Source organism: Phoenix dactylifera, chromosome 15 (assembly GCF_009389715.1).
Source record: "Phoenix dactylifera cultivar Barhee BC4 chromosome 15, palm_55x_up_171113_PBpolish2nd_filt_p, whole genome shotgun sequence".
Taxonomy (NCBI): Eukaryota; Viridiplantae; Streptophyta; class Magnoliopsida; order Arecales; family Arecaceae; genus Phoenix; species Phoenix dactylifera.
In genome coordinates, this window is record NC_052406.1 from 4,081,417 (window position 1) to 4,100,381 (window position 18,965).

Consider the following 18,965-nt stretch of genomic DNA (forward strand, 5'->3'; position numbering starts at 1 on the left):
TTCTCCATCTAATTTGGATCATGTTCTTTGCATCAAAACCTGATAGTGATTATGATGGTGTGCTGCTGAGATGTTTCCAGTCCCACCTCTGCTGCATTTGTAACGACTCAAGACCATGCCCAAAATGGCTAACCAAAATATATTATTTGGCTTCCTTAATCTTATATAAATATCCAAGATATACCTGGAGAAATAACCAATGTGGGATTAAATACATGCCCACATGGATCCTCGCGGTCTTTATAAGCACAAACAAAGTGCCTTTTTAGCATCAAGTTGAAAGTCATTCATACTTGGAGAGCTGTTCTTGCAACAAAAAACATTTTTTTTGTTGGCAAGATGACCGAACTGATCTTGTTTTGCCAATTTATGAACAAAAATAATCTTTAAGCAGATCATCCTAAGCTCCTGTTGCGATCTTGTTTAAATCAGTCTGGAGATAAAACGATGGAGGAACTATAAAGAGGAAATTGCAGCTTACCTTTTAAGTTTAAATAATGGAAATGTAATCTATGATGCAAGTGGGCAGCATGACTAAATCAGAAACCCCATTTTATTAATTCATTATTCTCACGGACAGGCGGATCTTCAATCCTCCAAGGTAATGGAGCTGATGTGTTATTATCTAGATACTTATTTTGTGCTAATTCTCACTGCAATCAACCAATTAAAATCTTGATCTGATGACCATTGCCTCCGTTGCCTTCTTCGGTTTCTCTTTATAGAATCTAAGAGGAGGACCAACAGAATTTGGGCCTTGGACAATACTTCAGCGAGTCACCCTTCCATTCAAATGAGAAGAAAAGAATCTAGACATAAACTTCAAGCACTCTTTAACATGTAAAATTGAAGTTTCTCACAGTTCTAAGTTATTCTCTTAAAAAGTTCCAAAGGAAGAGATTGAGAAAAAGGACTAGTAAGTTGCACGCTTTCATGCGTGCGTGCATGCGTGCGTGCATTTTGTTTTGTTTTTCTGAACATGAAGGGATTGAAATCCAGGTCCCTAAACCGAGCCAAACCGTCGCAGAACTGTGTGTGGTACTGAGAAACAGGGGTGGCAAGGAATAGGACCATCCAAATTAAAGAACACTAGCTGCATGCTTTCGTTATCTATACCTATAAAGAATTTGATCTTTAAGAGCAGCCTATAGTTTCCTGTGGCAAACGATTGGCATGATAGGATCTGCTGTTATAAAAGGCTGTACAGTTCTATTTTCTTGGTAGAAAAGGGTCGCATGCTCCGTGCTCATGGATTTCTTACTCTTTGAACACCTTGCCTTCCAAGTCCTGACTCAGTGATGATCTCATTTGGTTTGTTTTAATTATTCAGTTGATGATTACCGTAACTGACATCACTATCTAATGACATCTTTTGTGGCCACCTATGTTGAGTGACATCAAAGCTAGTTCTAAAACAAAATCAGATCAAGTCATCTGGAAAAGAAGTATGAAAAGAACCCTGTCTGCTGCACAACATATACCAAACTTTCAACTAGTTCCATTCAATGACCATATCTTTGTACCGTCCATAGATGTCAAGGACAATACTCGGACACAATTAAACATTCCTTTGCTTCTCCCTCAAGGCATTCTTGCTTCACAGCAAAACTATATTTCTTCCTTCTTTCTACATATTCTGTTGGGTCCAGTCCTATATAACATTAAGTCTTCTCCATCTCTTGCATGACCACCCCCCGATCCACAGTAGCATAATGGCTAATATATGCAATAGAGCCACTCATGTCCTTGCGCTTTCATTTTTGAATCTTATCAGTATTGCTATTGCTTCTGTCGTCTCCACCGGGAATTTTAATGGTGATTTCTACATTACATGGTCTCCTAGCCATGTGAACACTTCAGCAGATGGGCATGCAAGGAGCCTGAAGCTAGACCAAGAGTCAGGTAATCTCAAATTAACAAAATAAGAACAATAGGGAGAAGAATTTTTTGGGACTATTTCTCAGCATGCAGTCAACTTACTGAATCTCTTTTTATGTCCTAGGGTCATCTATCGCCTCGAACGATATGTTCTTGTTCGGGCAGATTGACATGCAGATTAAACTGATACCGGGCTACTCTGCAGGCACTGTCCTAGCATTCTATGTGAGTGCATTAGTGTTCTCGATTGACATAATATCTTCTTCTTTGGAGATATGGAATTCATGTGTTTATTTGCCATGCAGCTCACATCTGACCAACCGAACCGAGATGAGATAGACTTTGAATTCTTAGGAAATGTGACCGGGCAGCCATACATTCTGCAAACAAATGTATTTGCTGATGGTTTGGACAACCGAGAGGAGAGGATCTATCTATGGTTCGATCCAACCAGAGACTTCCACACCTATTCAATTCTTTGGAACCGTTATCAAATAGTGTAAGCCTTTTCGTATGCTAAAAATGTGTGTTTGTGTGAGAGAGAGAGAGATGCTGAAAGATTAATGGTTCATTTGAATTGAGGCTAATAGATTACACTGGTCTTCCTCTTGCAGGTTTATGGTAGATTGGGTGCCAATAAGAGTGTATAGAAATCATGCAGACAAAGGTGCGGCCTTTCCAAGATGGCAGCCAATGTCTCTGAAGGTGAGCCTATGGAATGGAGACAACTGGGCTACGAGGGGAGGGCGCGACAAGGTTGACTGGTCAAAGGGCCCCTTCATAGCCTCAATGAGAAACTACAAGATTGATGCTTGTGTGTGGAAGGGGAACCCAAGGTTTTGCAGGGCTGATAGCTCCACCAATTGGTGGAACAAGCCCAGGTTCAGCAGCCTTACATGGAGCCAGAGGAGGCTGTTCAAATGGGTCATGAAGTACCACCTCATCTATGACTACTGCCAGGACCCCAAGAGGTTCCAAAATAAGCTACCAAGGGAGTGCTCTCTTCCCAAGTACTAGTCTAAGAGGGATTCACCCCTTGGAATGCCAGCAAATTAAACTGGTGTGTGTTGATCACATCGAATGAGGAACTGATGATGAATGAGCTTTTGGTTGGCCTTTGATATATTTTTCTTAGGCAACAATAATAGCAAATGTATGAAGAGCACACCTATAAGTTTCTGTCACCCTTGCGATCAAATTTCTTCGTTCACTGGCTTTCAAAGGACAACATTATAATCATCATAATTCCACCAATCGGCTAAATGCGTTATACGGTGCATATACATGACCATGCTATCTCAAACAACTACAGGTTATGGCTCCTAGTTGTAAATTTCCTCTCCAAACTTCTCCAAACATCGACCTTTATGGACCTCATTAGTTAATATCATGCATGATAACATATATGGAATCAAGTCATGGATATGTGAATTGAAGGTATACTTTATCTCATCATAGGATGATGGATCTCCTCATCTAAAGGCTAATAACTTCATTGATCATCTAGATATGGACATTATGTATTCAATGGATGGGTATCTTTCTGCCATCGATAGATGATTGAAGCCTTTGTTATGTCCTGAACCAACCCAGATGGGGACTTGATGTTGTTACTTTCGAGTTCAAGAGTAAAATCAATGTAGAAACATGCCAAGCAGGCGGCTCGAAAGACCTGACTTGACCCTATCCAAATTCATGCACCACTCAATTGCCATTTCTCAAAGATAATCCAAGGTGGACCAACTGTGGTCCAATTCATTTATCAATTGCACTGTGAACTTTTTCTTCATAGAGACTAAATGACATGTTATGAAATTTTTTCTTATTTAGATTTAAAGCAATGCCAACCAATAAATTGGTAATTTCATTCATTAGATGACATGTGTACAAAAATCAGGCCAAATTCAAGTGGTATAGGGTACAATGGAGCATATTAGCCTCCTCTGCTCAATTGCACTGTGAATTTAGTGTTTAAGTCTTTTCTTGTACAATGTCAGTCTACAGAAGAATTGTGAGAGCCTCATGCCCAAAGAAGTGTTTTTAGTACAGTAGACCCAGTATTATTACCGAAGGCATTGGGATGAGTTGTTCATCAATCTCCTTCACCATATAAACTCCACATGCCCATTAAATGGATTTATATAACCATTTAATCTTCAATCACTCAACCATGTATATAGTTCTTTTCTCATGTTGGAAGGAAGACAAATTTCTCGAAAAATATCAGACCTTAAAATATGACTATGATAAGTTATTACCTGTACCATTTACATCATCAAAAAAGTTTAGAAATGAACTAAAATTCAGTGCTAATGGCACCCATTGCATTAACCACTGATAGTTCATAGTTCAGGCATACTCTCATAATTTGCATATATGGGAATGCATGGAGAGGTATGTACCTTCAATACATGCATGTAAGATCATGCCTCACCACATTTGCGTGTTATTTTTTCTGAGCAAACAGTGTTAATATTATTATAAGCAAACTTTTCCCAACAGCTAGAGGTGTACTTCTGGATTATTGGAATGAAGGGCTGTACTCTGTGTAGGTCACACCAAAGTCTGTTCAAGAACAAATCAATCAATAGTTTTACTTCACCCTATTAACTATGACCATCCAAGAGAAGTAACAAGGCCTTAAATCCCAGAACCGAGTTCTCTATTATTGTGTATCTGTATATGGGTATCTTTATGCGTACATAAAAAACATATAGTTTTGTACTGAAGTTGCTGAGGGGCTATTAATTTCAGCAGATCCATGCAAAACCCTATCTCATGTAGGTACATGGACAAGGATATGAACAACCCATTACCAATCATATTTCACTGAATCAAAAAATCAGGTACATGTATGTGTAACAAGATATAAGCATATCAGCAACCTATCAGCATAAGATTAATTAACAAGCACATCTAAGATATCACTAACAACAAAAAATAGATGATTAATTAAAGAAAAGTTCTCACAAAGAGATTAACTTTCTTAAATTTGAGGAGGATCTAAGTAGATGCAAAATCATATTATATTACTTCCAAGCCAGTTTTGTTTCAGCTTAGGCCATATATCAAGGTCGGCAAAATCGTCTCGAATCAGGAGCGGAACCGTCCCAAATTGCTTGATTAGAAGCGTCCCGAACCGTACCAGCGACAGACCAAGACGATTCCGGCTACGCAACCGAGATGCGGTTGTCGGAAGGGAAGAAGGAGAATGAAAGAGAAGAAAAGAAAACGAGCAGAGAAAGGAGGCCGACAAAGGGCCGGTTGCCAATCAATACATATCCCCCAACCATCCACGTAGTGCTTTGCACCCTCACATATTTCTCTCACATTGGATCACATCGGCCGGCCCTAATATGATATTAAACCTTGCGCCTAATGAACATATCAATGTCGATATGGGGCAATTGCATCATATGTACCATTTCTTGTGATTGAGGTGGTTTGTGATAACAATTATAGTGATGGAGAACCACCCAAAACCTAACTGGTACCGTTTGGCCCTATCTGGGTTCTTCTGAGGGTCCCATTGTCCGAGTGCTTTATGTTCACTTGCTTATCATACAACCACCATTGTTAAGTAGGACAGGACTTGAGATCGCCGCACATGGAGGATTCTTAGGCCAGTTGGTGAGTTCTTTTTGCATGACACTTTATCTTTCTGATTTCCATCCATCCAAGTGAGAGGGGAAATTTTTTGAAAGACTCCGATTCACAAGGCCTTGTCATCAGAAAGGAAGGAAGACGGGAAATTTAAAGGGCTTTTTGGTTGTTAGATGGGTGAATGGGACGTTGGTTTGATTTGCTCACTCCCGATAGCTCATACATGGGATTCTTATATGCGACTTCTCTCTATCTCCTTCAAGAAATTCATTGCGGTTCTCTTGAGTTTTTTCTCCCTTTTTTTTCCCCTCTCCATTTTGATGCTCACTGCCAATATCTCATACATGGGATTCCTATATGCAATTTTTCTCTATGTCCTTCAAGAAATTTATTATGGCTTTCTTGAGTTTTTTCTCTTTTTTTTTTTTGCCCTAGTTCAATCAAGTACCATCCCTTCATGAAAGAAAGAACCGAAGAAAGGGCTACCATCTTTAATGTAGAAACACCATTAAGAAAAACATTGCCTAAAGTTTTGATGGGTAGTTTTAACCAAGGAATCCAAGCTCAACAGTTCAGGAAAAAAAAATCACATCATGTTGGATAGCAATCTGCAACTTTCCAATTGCATGATTTGCATCCCTAGACCGACACATTCTAGTTGTGAACTTTTTTTTTTGGCTACCAAGGATTTATCTTTTATTAAGGATTTTACATCCAACTTAGGGTGAAATGAATTTAAGCTAAATAATTCCAATTTTGGACAAATGAGGGTTCAAGTATTGGCCTGAAACTACTAAAACTTTCATAAACCACTTTGAGATGCCATTCGATTGGCTCCCTGTAAAAATTATTTGAAAAGTTCAAATTTGAGCAATAAGAGATGGCTTAAATTAGGCCAAACAACTGTAAACGGCAAACATAAATGTTCCAAAGCTGCTGCCCTCACTCTTGATAAGTACCTCATATGCATGCTTAGCCTTCTGAGAACCAGCTTAAACTCTAAGAGGATAGTGCTTGGCTTCCTATTTTTCTATTATTACCACATCTTTTATATGTCAATCAAGTTGTGAATTGGTTGGCTAGGTGTAGAGACTAGACATGTGTGAGTAGGGGGGGCAAAATATGACCCGACTCGCCAATCCGACCCGTGTTCGACCCGCCATAAACAGGTTTGGGTTTGGCATAAACAGGTTCGGATCGTAAACAGGTTGACCCGTTTAACCTGTTTATTAATTGGGTCGGTTACATGTTTTAGTTGTTTGACCCATTTAACCCGTTTATAATTTGATGTGAACAGTGTTTTTTTTCCCGTGGTCTAGTCCGCAACTCCGCTGCTCCGCATCCTCTTTTGTTTCCTTTGAAACAGGTTGACCCGTTTTCCCTTCGAAGGCTTCGATCCTCTTTAGTCTCTACGACTCTACCCGAAGGCCGAAGCTCCATGGCACCCTCCTCCTCCTCCTCCTTAGTCAGCGATCAACGACCCCTGGAAGACCCCCTTCAAGACCCGTCCCCTCACCATCCTCGGCCCCGACGACCCCTGCGACGCCCCTAGATGCCACCGACCTGAAATCGAGTGGCGGGGAGGACGCCGGAGATGAAGGGTACCAGGGGTTCGACGACCTTGAGGAGGGGGGGAGGGGGGAATCCGAGAGCACGAGGGTGGTGGGGGGGGGGGCTAGGGTTAGGGTTTCGAGCCCTCCCCTCTCTCCGTTCTCCTTCTTCGGCCCGCAAGACCCCGAGCCCGCCCTAATGGCTTAAGGTTAGGGTTCCGGCATCGACGGCGGCGGCGGCGATAAGAAGGTACGAGTTCTGCATCTCCTCAAGGTACACTATCTCCACCTCCGTTAGGTTTCTATTCTCCTCGTCGTCGGATCCATCGAACCCCTCAGAGCCAAACCCTAAGGAGGAGGGGGAGAAGAGATGCTGGAAGTTGGGCCCTCCGCTGGATCGAACCAGAGATCGTCGTCGTCGAGCCAGGTCATCATCGAGCCAGGTTGTCGTCGTCGTCGAGCCAGAGATCATCATCTTCTTCCATGGGGAGTGCGGGTTTGCGACAGGATGGGAGGAAGAACGGTGGAGAATGGGTTCAGCCGTTCAGGACCTCAGGTTCGCCTACATCTGGCCGGCGGATTAAACTGGTAGAGAACGACCGAACGGATTCCGTGGGACTGGGGAACGACCGAACGAGATGAGATTCATGAGAAGTTTTTTTTTTATTAAAAGGATTAAACGGATCGGGTCGGATTACCCGTTTAATAAACAAGTCAGATTCAGGTTGTAATTTTCTGACCCGTTTAATAAACAGGTCGGGTTCAGGTTTATGATTTTTTGACCCGACTTACATTTGACCCGACCCGTTTATGTCCAACCCGACCCGATTGCCACCCCTATGTGTGAGGCAGTGGCATTAGGGATTTCCAACAGAATTAATACATTCGGCATATAGGAACCTCCACATAGGTTGGCATGATCAATATATATTTCTTGAGACAATGGCCAAATGAAAAAGGAATGAAAGTATAAAACAAAAACATGTATTAGAATGTGCAAGTATTCCTTTACGGCATGCATTACAAGCCGTTGTCAACAACTAGTGCTTAGCTCAATAATTACCTTATTCAAGCTTAACCAATCAGAAGAGTAAACTAATTCCCACAAATAGTTTGAGGCTCACATCTTATAAAATGAGCCAAATCTTAATTCTTGCTAGCTTGCAAAGATGATTGCAAGCACCGATGCAAGTAAAAAGTTGGCTCATTCAGGCAGATTTTAGACCCAGCTTAATAGCTCACAATGCCTAAGATGAGGCCAGCTTGAACACCATTTTGAAATGAAGCCTGGGTACAAAACAATTACAGCCTAAATTGTGAAGATGAATTGGATATGAGAATATGTAAAATCTAAGAGATGGCATCGGAGAAAACCGTCAAATGGTGGGAAAAGGAAAAATATCATACTATGATTTCTCTCAAATTTTCCAAAAAGACCAGCTTCAAACACCTAGACAGGTCCTTTCTCAAAGGCTCAAAATACTGTATAATTAACTGCTTCACAAAGCTTGTCTATTTAATCTTTTATGCATATAAAGAAAATTCTACTAATATACCAAGAGACTGGACATGCCAGAAGATCAAGCTCAGATATTTCCAGCACTTCTGGATATTTTGAAGGCCACCAAAGAAAAGAACACTAATCATATGCTGTATTTCTCCAAAATAATGGTTCATAGATGATGAGATTATACGAATCTGTTAACTGCAGTTACCAACTTTAACTGCTACTGATTCAGAACAGTAAGGGCAGTTCCCAAATAGAACATCAAATGACCTGCCAATCAAAGATACGAGAGAGACATCAATTTTTTTTAATGATGATTACTCACCACCTCTCTGGTTTGAAGCTGACATCTCTCACATGGAGAGATGGGTACCAACCAGCTGAGCTACCAGCTGTTGGTAAGGCATCAACCTATTGAACAGGAAATAAAAACACAGCTGAGGAAATCTTTGCAACATACTGCCTTGTTGTTGTAATTGATCGCAACCAGTCCCTGAGGCATACTGTATGAAAAGCTCTACTGCAACTCAGATTTTCACAAGTATAGTCCGGTGCACTTCCACTATTATCTCCAAATTCATCATCTTCAAGAACATTAAAGCCAATTAGCAAATAAGTGGGCAAGCTACTTAACGAATATTCTATGAGGCAATCAACCTTACCAACAGGCAGGTACTGAGCATAACAAATTCCACAATCAACTTGCTCATCATTTTCATTGCTAACGGTGTGAGGTCTAGGTAATGTAGTCTCCAGAAGAGTAGCCAGATTTTCATGAAAAGGTTTATCCTTAGTCCTAAGCATCAGAAAACAGGCAATGCATCAATGCAAACTCTATGGCTAATGACAGCATATCGCATGACCATAAAAATCAGGAATTGGTGTTAAGCGATTATTCTTAGATTTTAACCTTTTCTTCTTTCTTCTGTACGTTCTGCTCTTAATAAGAACAGCACCCTTGTGTTCCGTAGACTGTGGCTCAAATTTTAAGTCCTTTTCGGATTCTTGTATGATCAATGAAATATTATTGGACAGGATCCAATTGTTCTGACTGAGGATTTCATAGTTATCATGGCTATTGGAAGCCACAGCTTATCAAATCCTTGACCAAGGAAGATCTTAGTCTTTCCTCGTAACTACACAGATACCCAACTTGGCAGCATTCAAACCCAATTAGGGTTGGCCAAATGGATCAAAAACAAAATTGTAGGTGTAACAGAATTAGATACTTACCAACTTAAATTATGGGCACAGACCCAGAATAGGTCATATATGGGACAAAAAAAAATGATATTCAATCACTTGATCACTGAAAGCAGCAAGTGACAAGCTCATCCAAGAATATGAGCCATAGCTGACAAGTTCAAGAACTTGATAGTCATGAGAGACTACCTGTCAGTGCTCACATCTGGGTGTGCACAAGAAATACCAGTTCTTAAACAGAATACATACATGATGGTTAGATTACTGACGAGTCTGTTACTTTTCAACAGATAAACAGTAATTTACTCGAATGGAAGATCAGAAATTACTAGCTTGACAGAAAACATATTCCTAGAAGAAATGAAATGACTAGCATGTACCATTTCCTGCCGTTTTTCCTCCAGTTCTTTCTCAGTAGATCTACAGTGGAATCTGGACCAAAAAAATGGCACCTGGAATTATTGGACATTATTGATCATCAACATCAATAAAGCAAGAATAAATGACCACTGTTTGATAGTAAACTTACTCTGGCAAAGACCATGGATTGCGAGCATATACATATAACAAGAGGTAGCAGTCATTACCTAAAAAAATTTATGACCAAGTAAGTATCTGTGATAACAAACACTAATCATCATCACCATTAAAAGAAAGCCTCACCAAGGCAAATCTGTCGATAGGATGTGGCAAGAGATGGCTGTTTTGGATCTAGAATCCACAGATTTCTGTCAATATCTTCCATGATAGACCAAAACTCCTGCAACTTCTGCAAATGCTGTGTATCATTGTAAAATCATTAAGGGTCATTACAGAAGGATCAATTCCATAGGCTGAAGGCAAAGGTAAAAGCAGGACTTGATGCATTAAGCATCTTCAAGGAACTATTAAATAAGATGTCTTTTCCATGTACCTCTCTGAATTGTTGTAGAATATTCTTCAATTTTGAGCTCTTTGACCACTCTATATCACAGATATAAGGTACATCCTGCAAAAAAAGGGAAATCATATGAATCATATTTTAGAAGAACATCTTAAGAGATTTGTTTTCTTCCTTTAACAGAGTCAATAGTTCCAGCATTTCGCACAATATTTTTAAAAAGATGGCTTCCTTGGCCAACAAGGAGACACTTAAATTGTCATGTTTGTTTTGGAGGATGACATTGATTTTAAATTAGTATCAGGTTGCCAAGCTGGTGCTTCTCGTTGAGTTATATCAAATTTGATAATGCCAAATTTCATTTCTTTTGGAATTATAACTACTTTTAGATTTTTTTTCTTATATTTATTGTTTTATTGGATTTATTATTTTTGGGCTGTCTTGACCTCTAAGTGGCCACCGAAGCACCTGCCAAGCACCTAGGTGCTAGACAGCTCTCTCACGGTTCCATAGCCCATCTAATGCCTGCAATCTTTTCAAGAATTATTGAAGATAAAAAAAGTTCCCCTTTTAATATTTCCTTTTTTTAAGAAAAGGGGAGGAATCTCCTTATAATATTTCATGACTCTACCTCTGCTGTTATCATATTTTGAGTTCATGTAATACACAGTTAAATAGTACAGGAGGGTCTTTTTTTTAATGTAAAGTTATTGTTGTTATTTAGACCAAGTTTCCAAGTAAAGGAGGAAAGAGTGAAATAGTAAAAATGATGGGAATTTGGAGGCCATATATATGCGTTCTGCTGGCTAAGAGAAGTAAGACCAAATAACTAAAACAAAAGGGGAAATATACAAAGTAGTAGGACATACACCCATCTCAAAATTTATAAGAAGTGGACTTTGTATATGTATAATTATTATCCACGGCATAGTAACAAGAGTGGCCAAACTTAGGACAAAAGAGATTCATAATCTGTTATACTTGGTTGCATATAATCTGATCAATGAAAGCTTTAGTTATTAATTCAACTCAATTCAAAATATGGATATGTAGTCACAGAACCAAGAAAATCAAGTTTAACGCATTACTACTATGATATGGTGTATGCATGAGGCTGTCAGCAGTTACGTTGTTATCCCTAATTCCTTTAATTGTCTCAAACGGCAATATAACAACTAGACATGTAAAACATCTATCATACTTAAACAAAAATTACAGAGGCTTAAAGGATGGTCTGTTGTTAAGACATGTCTCTTACCTACCAGTAAATGAATTGCTTGGACTCAATTTTCACCAAGAAGTCATGATTAAAAAAGAGGATAAAAAAGAATCAAAATCAACAAAAAAAAAAGAGAGAGCAACCAACCGCAGCAATTGATGGAGCACCTTCAGGATAGTTTCGGGGCAAAGCTATCTCCAGAATATGTGCCCGTCCTTTCTTATCTCTAATAATCAGAAACAAGGAAAACCAAACCAAATGAAAATTAATGAAAGAAATAAAACCAATGATGGGGAGAATAATCATCAACTCATAACAAATAATACATAAGAAGATCTGTGCAACTATCAATTCATAAGCAACCCATCGTATATGCTAGGGCTAAAATGGAATATGCGGAATGACTCTAAAATCCATCCGTTTCCTCTACACAACTTTCCAATTTTTTCCTTCACCAGTTTCATAATGCAAGTCGGTATTCAGAGAGCATAGAGATATCTTCACCGGAGGACTGGGAAATTGCTTCTGGGTGTGGGTGGCTAGGTAGTTGGTCTGAGACATCCAAATGGTTATTGTACACACGCAGGAAATCTACTCTTGCCGATGGAGGTATAAGCTCAAGAGGAAATGAAAAGATAATCCTACAGATCAGACAATGGAAGCTCACCCAATAAATTATTTCATCTCCTCATATAACAAAGAGGTGTTGTTGATGGATCAAAACACAGCCATGATTGAAGTGCGAAAGATAATGTTCTACAACTAGTTCAAATGAAGTATTTTGTCAAATCTGAAACAACTTTCTAATGGAGGTTTAAACATGCAGGGGATTGGAAGCAATATTGAACTTCATGCAAAAGAGCTCAGCTGGCAGAAGTGGAGTAGTACACAATTCGAAAATATTTTCTCGGCTTAACGGTATGGATTCAAAAGGAGGTAGAAATAATAGATAGCGTTAACATAAGTTGGTTGTCTCATCTTACAAAATGCGAAAGCTGAGAGAGGATAGATCTTCCTCCGATCTTATAAGATGCTCCCATCCAACCTCTTCTATCTGGGTGCACCAAATGAATACAATCCATGAACGAAGAAAAGTAACATAAGCGGAAAATAACATGATGTAGATGTTGAAAAAATCACCAAAATTATATGGACAGAGCGCAATAAATTGTCCTGCTAATTGTAGATAAACACTTGCTATTACATCATAATCAGAACACACACACACACACACACAAAAACGAATCAGCAGAGCATAAATTCAACGGAATTTCGACCGAGATAGATGTCATAGAATATTGAGACTAATATGGGGGCATTATTTCAATAGACTATATGGGATTCAAGTTCAAAGGAAAAAGGAAAGCATTAGCAAGAATAGGGTTTGACCTCGGAGAAGATGGAGCGGTAGAAAGGGGGAGGCGGGGGCGGTTCTCGGCGTCTACTTTGTTCCATTGAGAGGACACCTAAAATCTAAATCCTAATGGAAGATTATATGGTTTGAAAAGAGAAGGGGGAAAAGAAACGTAGTAGAAACTTTCAGGGGGAAATATTTCATCAAAAAGAGGGGAAAATAAAAAGGGATAAATTCCGACCGGGAAAAAAAATAGAAGGGATGACTGAGAGAACCATTGGACCAAAAAATATATAATTGTTCATAAAAAATTTAGATTTGGAAATAAAAAATTAAAATATGGTCAAATTATATTTTTATAGAAGGAAAAAAATAAGACAATACAATTAAAATATACTGGCAATTAATTCCACATGGGTTGGAAAATTCATTTTAGAAAAATTAAAGACCGTATAGGACAAAAAAAGGAATGTGGCTGCTGGGATTCGAGCCCAGGTCTCCACGGCCACAACGTGGAATTCTTACCACTAAACTACAGCCACAATGTTGACAACGTAAATATCGAGTATGTATATAAATAGATTTGAAAGTTATAAATTATAATTTAATGCATTGAAGCGAGAGTTTCTCCTGTATTTGACCAGAAATAATGTTTAGATATACGAAATTATACGAACCAAAGAATAGAATAAATCAACAATAAAAATGCATGGTGCTGATCAAATGGCTTCCTTCATTTGGATGCCCTAAAAGTGTAATTCTCTCCAACTCAGATGTATCCATACCAAAAGCTAGAATGTTTCATGAACATGAGCATATGAGAAGAAATTGTTACTAGTTCAAGATATTACCGGTATCCCTGGGTTTCTAATCCAATAGGACTGGTCTAGGGACAGTTCATGAATGTTACATGCTCGATTCAGGTTGGTTCACTATGGTTTAAGAACAAGTCGGAGTAGCTCAACATTTTTCCTTTTTTTTTAAGAGAGAGAAAAGTGGCTCAATAATGCATAGCAATTCTCACGTAGATTGGCTTTGGACAAGTCTCCATGCAAATACCTATGGTTTTGGCCTCCCCCCAGGGGTTCATTTATTGGAAACGAAAGGCGCAATTGATAAATAAGCCAACCAATACATAAAAGAAGAAAAGGCTTGGCCGTGGAAAGGGGAGAATATAGTTTAATCAACGTAGTTTTCCCATGCAAATACCTATGTTTCCATCCCGATTTATATGCAGCTAAAACCACCTCGGCCCACACTAAGGCATGGCGTGCACTTTGGTTTGGCCTACCCCCGTGGGTTCATTTATAGGCGCAATTAATAAATAGGCTAACCAAAACATAGAAGAAAAGGCTAGCCCCGGGAAAGGGAGAAAATATAGTTTAATCAACATGTTCCTACAAATTTTGGTGACATTTTTAATGGTTTTTACTGACGCTTATAAGCGCCAGTAATTTTCTTTCCGATGCAAAAACGGGAGCTTTGCCGATGCTTTAAAGCGTCGGCAATAATTATTCTAACAATGCTTTGAAATGCCGTAAGAATTATTTTTTTAAAAAAAATTAAAAACCTAATTAATTCTTTTGAGGAAAAAAAAAATCTGTAGAGAGATTAACAAGAAATTCGTTCTTCATGATTGATTTTTTTACCTGTTTCTTTTGATTATGCTTTTTCTAATAGCATAAGATAAATAAAAATTAAAATTAAAAAAAAACACCGAAACAACAATAAATGCTCAATTTATTATTTTTTTAATAAATTACAAAATCTATTACAATAGGAATAATACTGGATTTCTTCCGACGCTACTAAAAAGCGTCAGCAAATTTTAGTGCGATGCCTAAATGATCGGCGTTTCTTTGTTGCGTCGGCAGGTAAGAATTGGAGAAACCCATTTTTGTTGCATTGTGTAGTTTTCCCATCAAATAAACATAGAACGAAGGAGCGACAAGGTTTGTTTCTCTAGGCAGTAACAACATCATTAGCTCTAGAACTGGATGGTTTGGGGCAATCCCTCCATCATATTTGATTAACCAAATCTAATGGTTATGTAAATTTGTTATATTAGACCCAATTCCAGCAATGGACAACGCTGCACCGCTGACACGAGGTTAATTAACGTTAGCTGCTGGTCCCTCTCCCCGAGTCAGTAATGGAACGGACGCAAGTGCTCTCGATGCTGGCAGTGGTCCAGATTTCCTAAGGAGTCAAAATTTTAGTGCTTGAAGGATGTGGTCAGCCATCTCTTTTGCCGTGAATCAAGTGCTTGAAGTCCTTTCTTTGGGCGAGAACTCTGGCAACAACCTGGCCAAAGATAACATGATTCCTGTGAGATGGTCCAAAGCTTGGGATTATTGAACTGGTTTTGGTGGGGTACTGAACGAGTTATTTTAAAGAATTTGTGTCTATCTTGTTAGGGAATGGAGAGGTTTTGTTATTGCCACGTACGAGACATGTTCAGCCTATTATTAGATTATCTGTTTGTTTTGTTAAAGATTGTTCTTTGAGAAAGAATATTTATCATCATAAGCCATGCCAATGAATAGCATCATCAAAAGACTAGCATGTCAGTTGAGGCATGTAGCAAGCTGCTGATTAAAGAGGTTTGAGGGACATAATTATGCCCAATACATTCGTACATGTTAACCAATAACCCTTTCTTGGCTGGCAGTTTTTCGGAGTCAGCTTCTTTGTGCAGAAAGTCAGGCTCATCGAGGTTGAGATACGATGTTATCTTGCCAATTTCAGTGCAGCACCCGTACCTGGTATGGCTTGGGTGCAAGATGGATAGATCTTGCAGTGCAAGCTGGTGGCTATTGCTAGAAGTCCATCTATAATGAGATGAACACTATGGTGCAAATGGGTCGAATTTGATCCGATCTAACCTAGTTTTTTGTTCGGATCCTAATTTTGGACCCAAATTGAACCCAATGGAAAATCAGATCAGATCTAATCAGGTCTACTATTACAATTTTTGATCTGACAGGTCATTTAGGTCGGGTCGGGTCCATGTATAACTGAACTCAACCCAAAAAATTTGGATCCGGTTCGGATCTAGGTCGGGTTAACTCATTCATGGCTTTAAAACTTGTTTGCATCTCCGCGGGCCCAAATAATTTTACAGATTTAGGTCGGATCGGATTGAATCATAGGATTGAAAACTCAAAATTATCTAAATTTCAAATAGGTTGGGTCGAGTCTAAACTCAATAAATCTAGACTCGAACCGAAAAATAGAACGGGTCCCATTTTAGGATCCGACCCGATCTCACAAGTCCTCCAAAATAGGTCGGATCAGGTTTAAGCCGATCGGGTCAGATCAGGTCACGAGTCGACCCAACCTATTTGCAGCCTTAATGAACACATCACATTCAAGGGTCCCATACATTATGGTATCAACAAAACGTATAACATTATGTTGCAAATTAAACAAGTTGACTCACACAACGTCCTGCATCATGCCCACTAACTCTTGAGCATGAATCCTTTGAGGTACACACGTCACACTATAGAACGATATACAGATATAAATGTTCGCTATCAAGAGGTGGATGGCCATCAAATAAAATAGTTTATGTATGCCTGCATGCAGAGCATGATATTTTATGGCTGCCTATTATTTTTTATGCCGACCATTTAGGAATTCACAGCACCGCAGCCTCACGGCAAAAGATTCTACATTCTTGTCTCTTTGGCAAGATGCTAGCTAAAAGACGATTTCAAATGAATACGTACCGTAGTTTAACCCTCCTTGTACCAATTGCTCAAAGCCCACTCATCGTACCAAGTTATTTATGTCGTGCTCCTTTGCCAACCTATCCGCTGTTCTGCCATTACCACTCTTAAACTGAACCCACCAAACGAGTCCCGACAATGCAAAAGCTGCATATAGTTGGGCCGCCACCTTCCCATCTTTATAATAATACCTCGTGCCCCTCGTCAAAGCGACAAGAGGAAAACGTTTGTTTCCCAAACCACCCCCTTCCGTCCCATAACGAGACACCTATTCCAACTCTCTCCTAGTCCCCCCCAAACACAAAACTCCACCAATCACCAGCGCATGCACCGGCCAACTCCCTTATCCTGCCCATATTATATGATTTCTAACATTATCCAAAACTTAAATATTGGGATAAAGAGAACTAACACAATCAACTTAACATAGATGGTCCTAATTGTGTATTAGTTATTTGTTTCATGCCATAACATAGTAGGCCATGACATATATAGCTAATGCCGAACCATAGAAGTCTTTAGCGAAAGATCCAAAAAGTGACTGAGAAACACTCCATGCTGTATAATGGTAATATATTAGGCACCCGACATAGCATGGGTTTGAGGAGTTCTAGACTCACTCATAGCCACCATGATGTGCTCTTACTCTTGGAAGAGACGCAATGTATTTAATAAGAAATTAAACGAATATGTGGTAAAAAGATCGATATTGTAATAAGTTTCATCGCATGATAAAGAATAGCTCTTCATTCAAATATCATAAAGTTCACGTATTCTTCAGATAATATATAGATCAATGCATTGTGTAGCAGAACATTAGTATATATGTGTTATTAAGCATCATACAATCTCCAGCCCAATAATAATGTAGACATGCATTACTGCCTCGGCAAACAATACACCAACTTAGAGATAGCTACTTATTTGGCATTGGCACTAATGGAGATAGATCCAGTCTAGAGACATTGAAGCGTAGAATATAAAGAAGCCAAAGATCTTGCCAAAACCGCATCCTCCGACGAGCTTTCACCTTGTCCAGCTGTGCGGCACATCTACTTGTTGTGGAGAGGATTCGGACCAGTTGGCACAGCCCTCTTCTCCTCGAAAGTAGTATTGATGGAAGAAGAGTAGGTAGGAGAAGGAGAAGAAGATATCGACCCGATCACCTGAGCCAACGTGACGGATGTAGCAAAGACGGAGGCCAAGACCATCATGAAGATGATGACTCTGCCAACCTTGTCCATCGGTGATGAGCCCCGAGAAGTCGATAAGAAATGAGCGGTTGTGGCGGGGGGGCTCACCTTCGGTGGTGATGAATTATAAGGGTGGAGAGGAGTTAGGGAGTCCAAAGGAGAGGTCGGAACGGATGGTGAGGGTTCCGCCATCTCTAAAGGAACAGGGAAGATGGAGAGGAGGAGTAAATGGGCTGCCAGAAAGCTACCCGAGAGGCCTTTGATCGCCCACCGGCTGCGCATTTAGTGCACATATCTAAAGGGAACAAAAAGGACCTTCTTCTGCACTCTTGTGAGCCCCACCAACTCTTCATTCTTTTCCTCTTTTTATTTATTTTTGGGGTGGGGTGGAAGTTTTTCTGAAGGCTTCTCAAAGGGTCAAAGGAGATCTCATCTCATTCTCTGAGGCATCTGTTTGCATATGATTCCTTTCCACAGCAATATATAAGTAGAGGATTAGCTCCTTGGGAGGACGTCATTAGTTGGTAAAGCCGAGTATCGATTAAGTGCAGGTGTTGAGGTTGATGTGGAGGGAGTTGGGATGTTTGTTGGTTTGTTCTAACTAGCTGACAAGTTACTACGGTAGAAAGAAAAAAAAGGACTCTTCCGAGCTCTGATCACGGGGAGCTTTTGAATAGTGGAAAGTGGGGCCTTGAGTGTAATCATCAGGATTTTGTTGTCTATAGGTTTACTGAGTTCCTGTTATCCTAAGCAAGTCTCTCTCTCTCTCTCACTTTACCAAGATAAGGAGCAACTAACTGACTGGTACAACCAATTTTGGGGTTAATGTTTGGGGGCAAAAGGA

At 39.6% G+C, this 18,965-nt stretch overlaps 2 protein-coding genes and 1 non-coding gene across 4 annotated transcripts; 1 reads left to right on the plus strand and 2 right to left on the minus strand.

Moving 5' to 3' along the window:
- The first annotated feature begins 1,468 nt into the window (after positions 1–1,468).
- Positions 1,469–3,161, plus strand: LOC103704309 (probable xyloglucan endotransglucosylase/hydrolase protein 10). The gene is made up of 4 exons (XM_008787540.4): positions 1,469–1,902; positions 2,003–2,103; positions 2,184–2,377; positions 2,493–3,161. Exons 1-4 carry the CDS (start codon positions 1,713–1,715, stop codon positions 2,893–2,895), a joined length of 888 nt encoding a protein of 295 aa, XP_008785762.2. The 5' UTR covers positions 1,469–1,712; the 3' UTR covers positions 2,896–3,161.
- Positions 3,162–8,367: 5,206 nt separating this feature from the next.
- On the minus strand, positions 8,368–13,444 carry LOC103704265 (E3 ubiquitin-protein ligase FANCL). 2 transcript variants are annotated; one of them, XM_026803521.2, is made up of 10 exons: positions 13,230–13,444; positions 12,824–12,894; positions 11,988–12,066; positions 10,655–10,729; positions 10,405–10,510; positions 10,271–10,328; positions 10,122–10,193; positions 9,201–9,334; positions 8,999–9,122; positions 8,368–8,808 (listed from the first exon to the last, which is right to left on the minus strand). In XM_026803521.2, exons 1-10 carry the CDS (start codon positions 13,293–13,295, stop codon positions 8,733–8,735), a joined length of 861 nt encoding a protein of 286 aa, XP_026659322.2. In that variant the 5' UTR covers positions 13,296–13,444; the 3' UTR covers positions 8,368–8,732. The 2 variants fall into 2 exon arrangements, with proteins under 2 accessions (XP_026659322.2, XP_008785711.2); XM_008787489.4 differs by having other exon boundaries at positions 10,405–10,519; positions 13,230–13,442.
- Positions 13,445–13,664: 220 nt separating this feature from the next.
- On the minus strand, positions 13,665–13,736 carry TRNAH-GUG. The gene has a single exon. It is a non-coding gene; the product is annotated as a tRNA-His (tRNA).
- Between the last annotated feature and the right edge of the window lie 5,229 nt (positions 13,737–18,965).

Bases quoted from the DNA above. Each gene is read 5' to 3' on its own strand.
- LOC103704309 (XM_008787540.4), top strand. From the start codon at position 1,713: ATGGCTAATATATGCAATAGAGCCACTCATGTCCTTGCGCTTTCATTT. The intron at 1,903-2,002 runs GTAATCTCAAAT...TTTATGTCCTAG, and splicing joins GAAGCTAGACCAAGAGTCAG to GGTCATCTATCGCCTCGAAC. The intron at 2,104-2,183 runs GTGAGTGCATTA...TTTGCCATGCAG, and splicing joins GCACTGTCCTAGCATTCTAT to CTCACATCTGACCAACCGAA.
- LOC103704265 (XM_008787489.4), bottom strand. From the start codon at position 13,295: ATGGAACAAAGTAGACGCCGAGAACCGCCCCCGCCTCCCCCTTTCTAC. The intron at 12,067-12,823 runs GTAAGATGAGAC...TCTGATTATTAG, and splicing joins TCTCTCAGCTTTCGCATTTT to AGATAAGAAAGGACGGGCAC. The intron at 8,809-8,998 runs GTATGTTGCAAA...TTTGATTGGCAG, and splicing joins TCAATTACAACAACAAGGCA to GTCATTTGATGTTCTATTTG.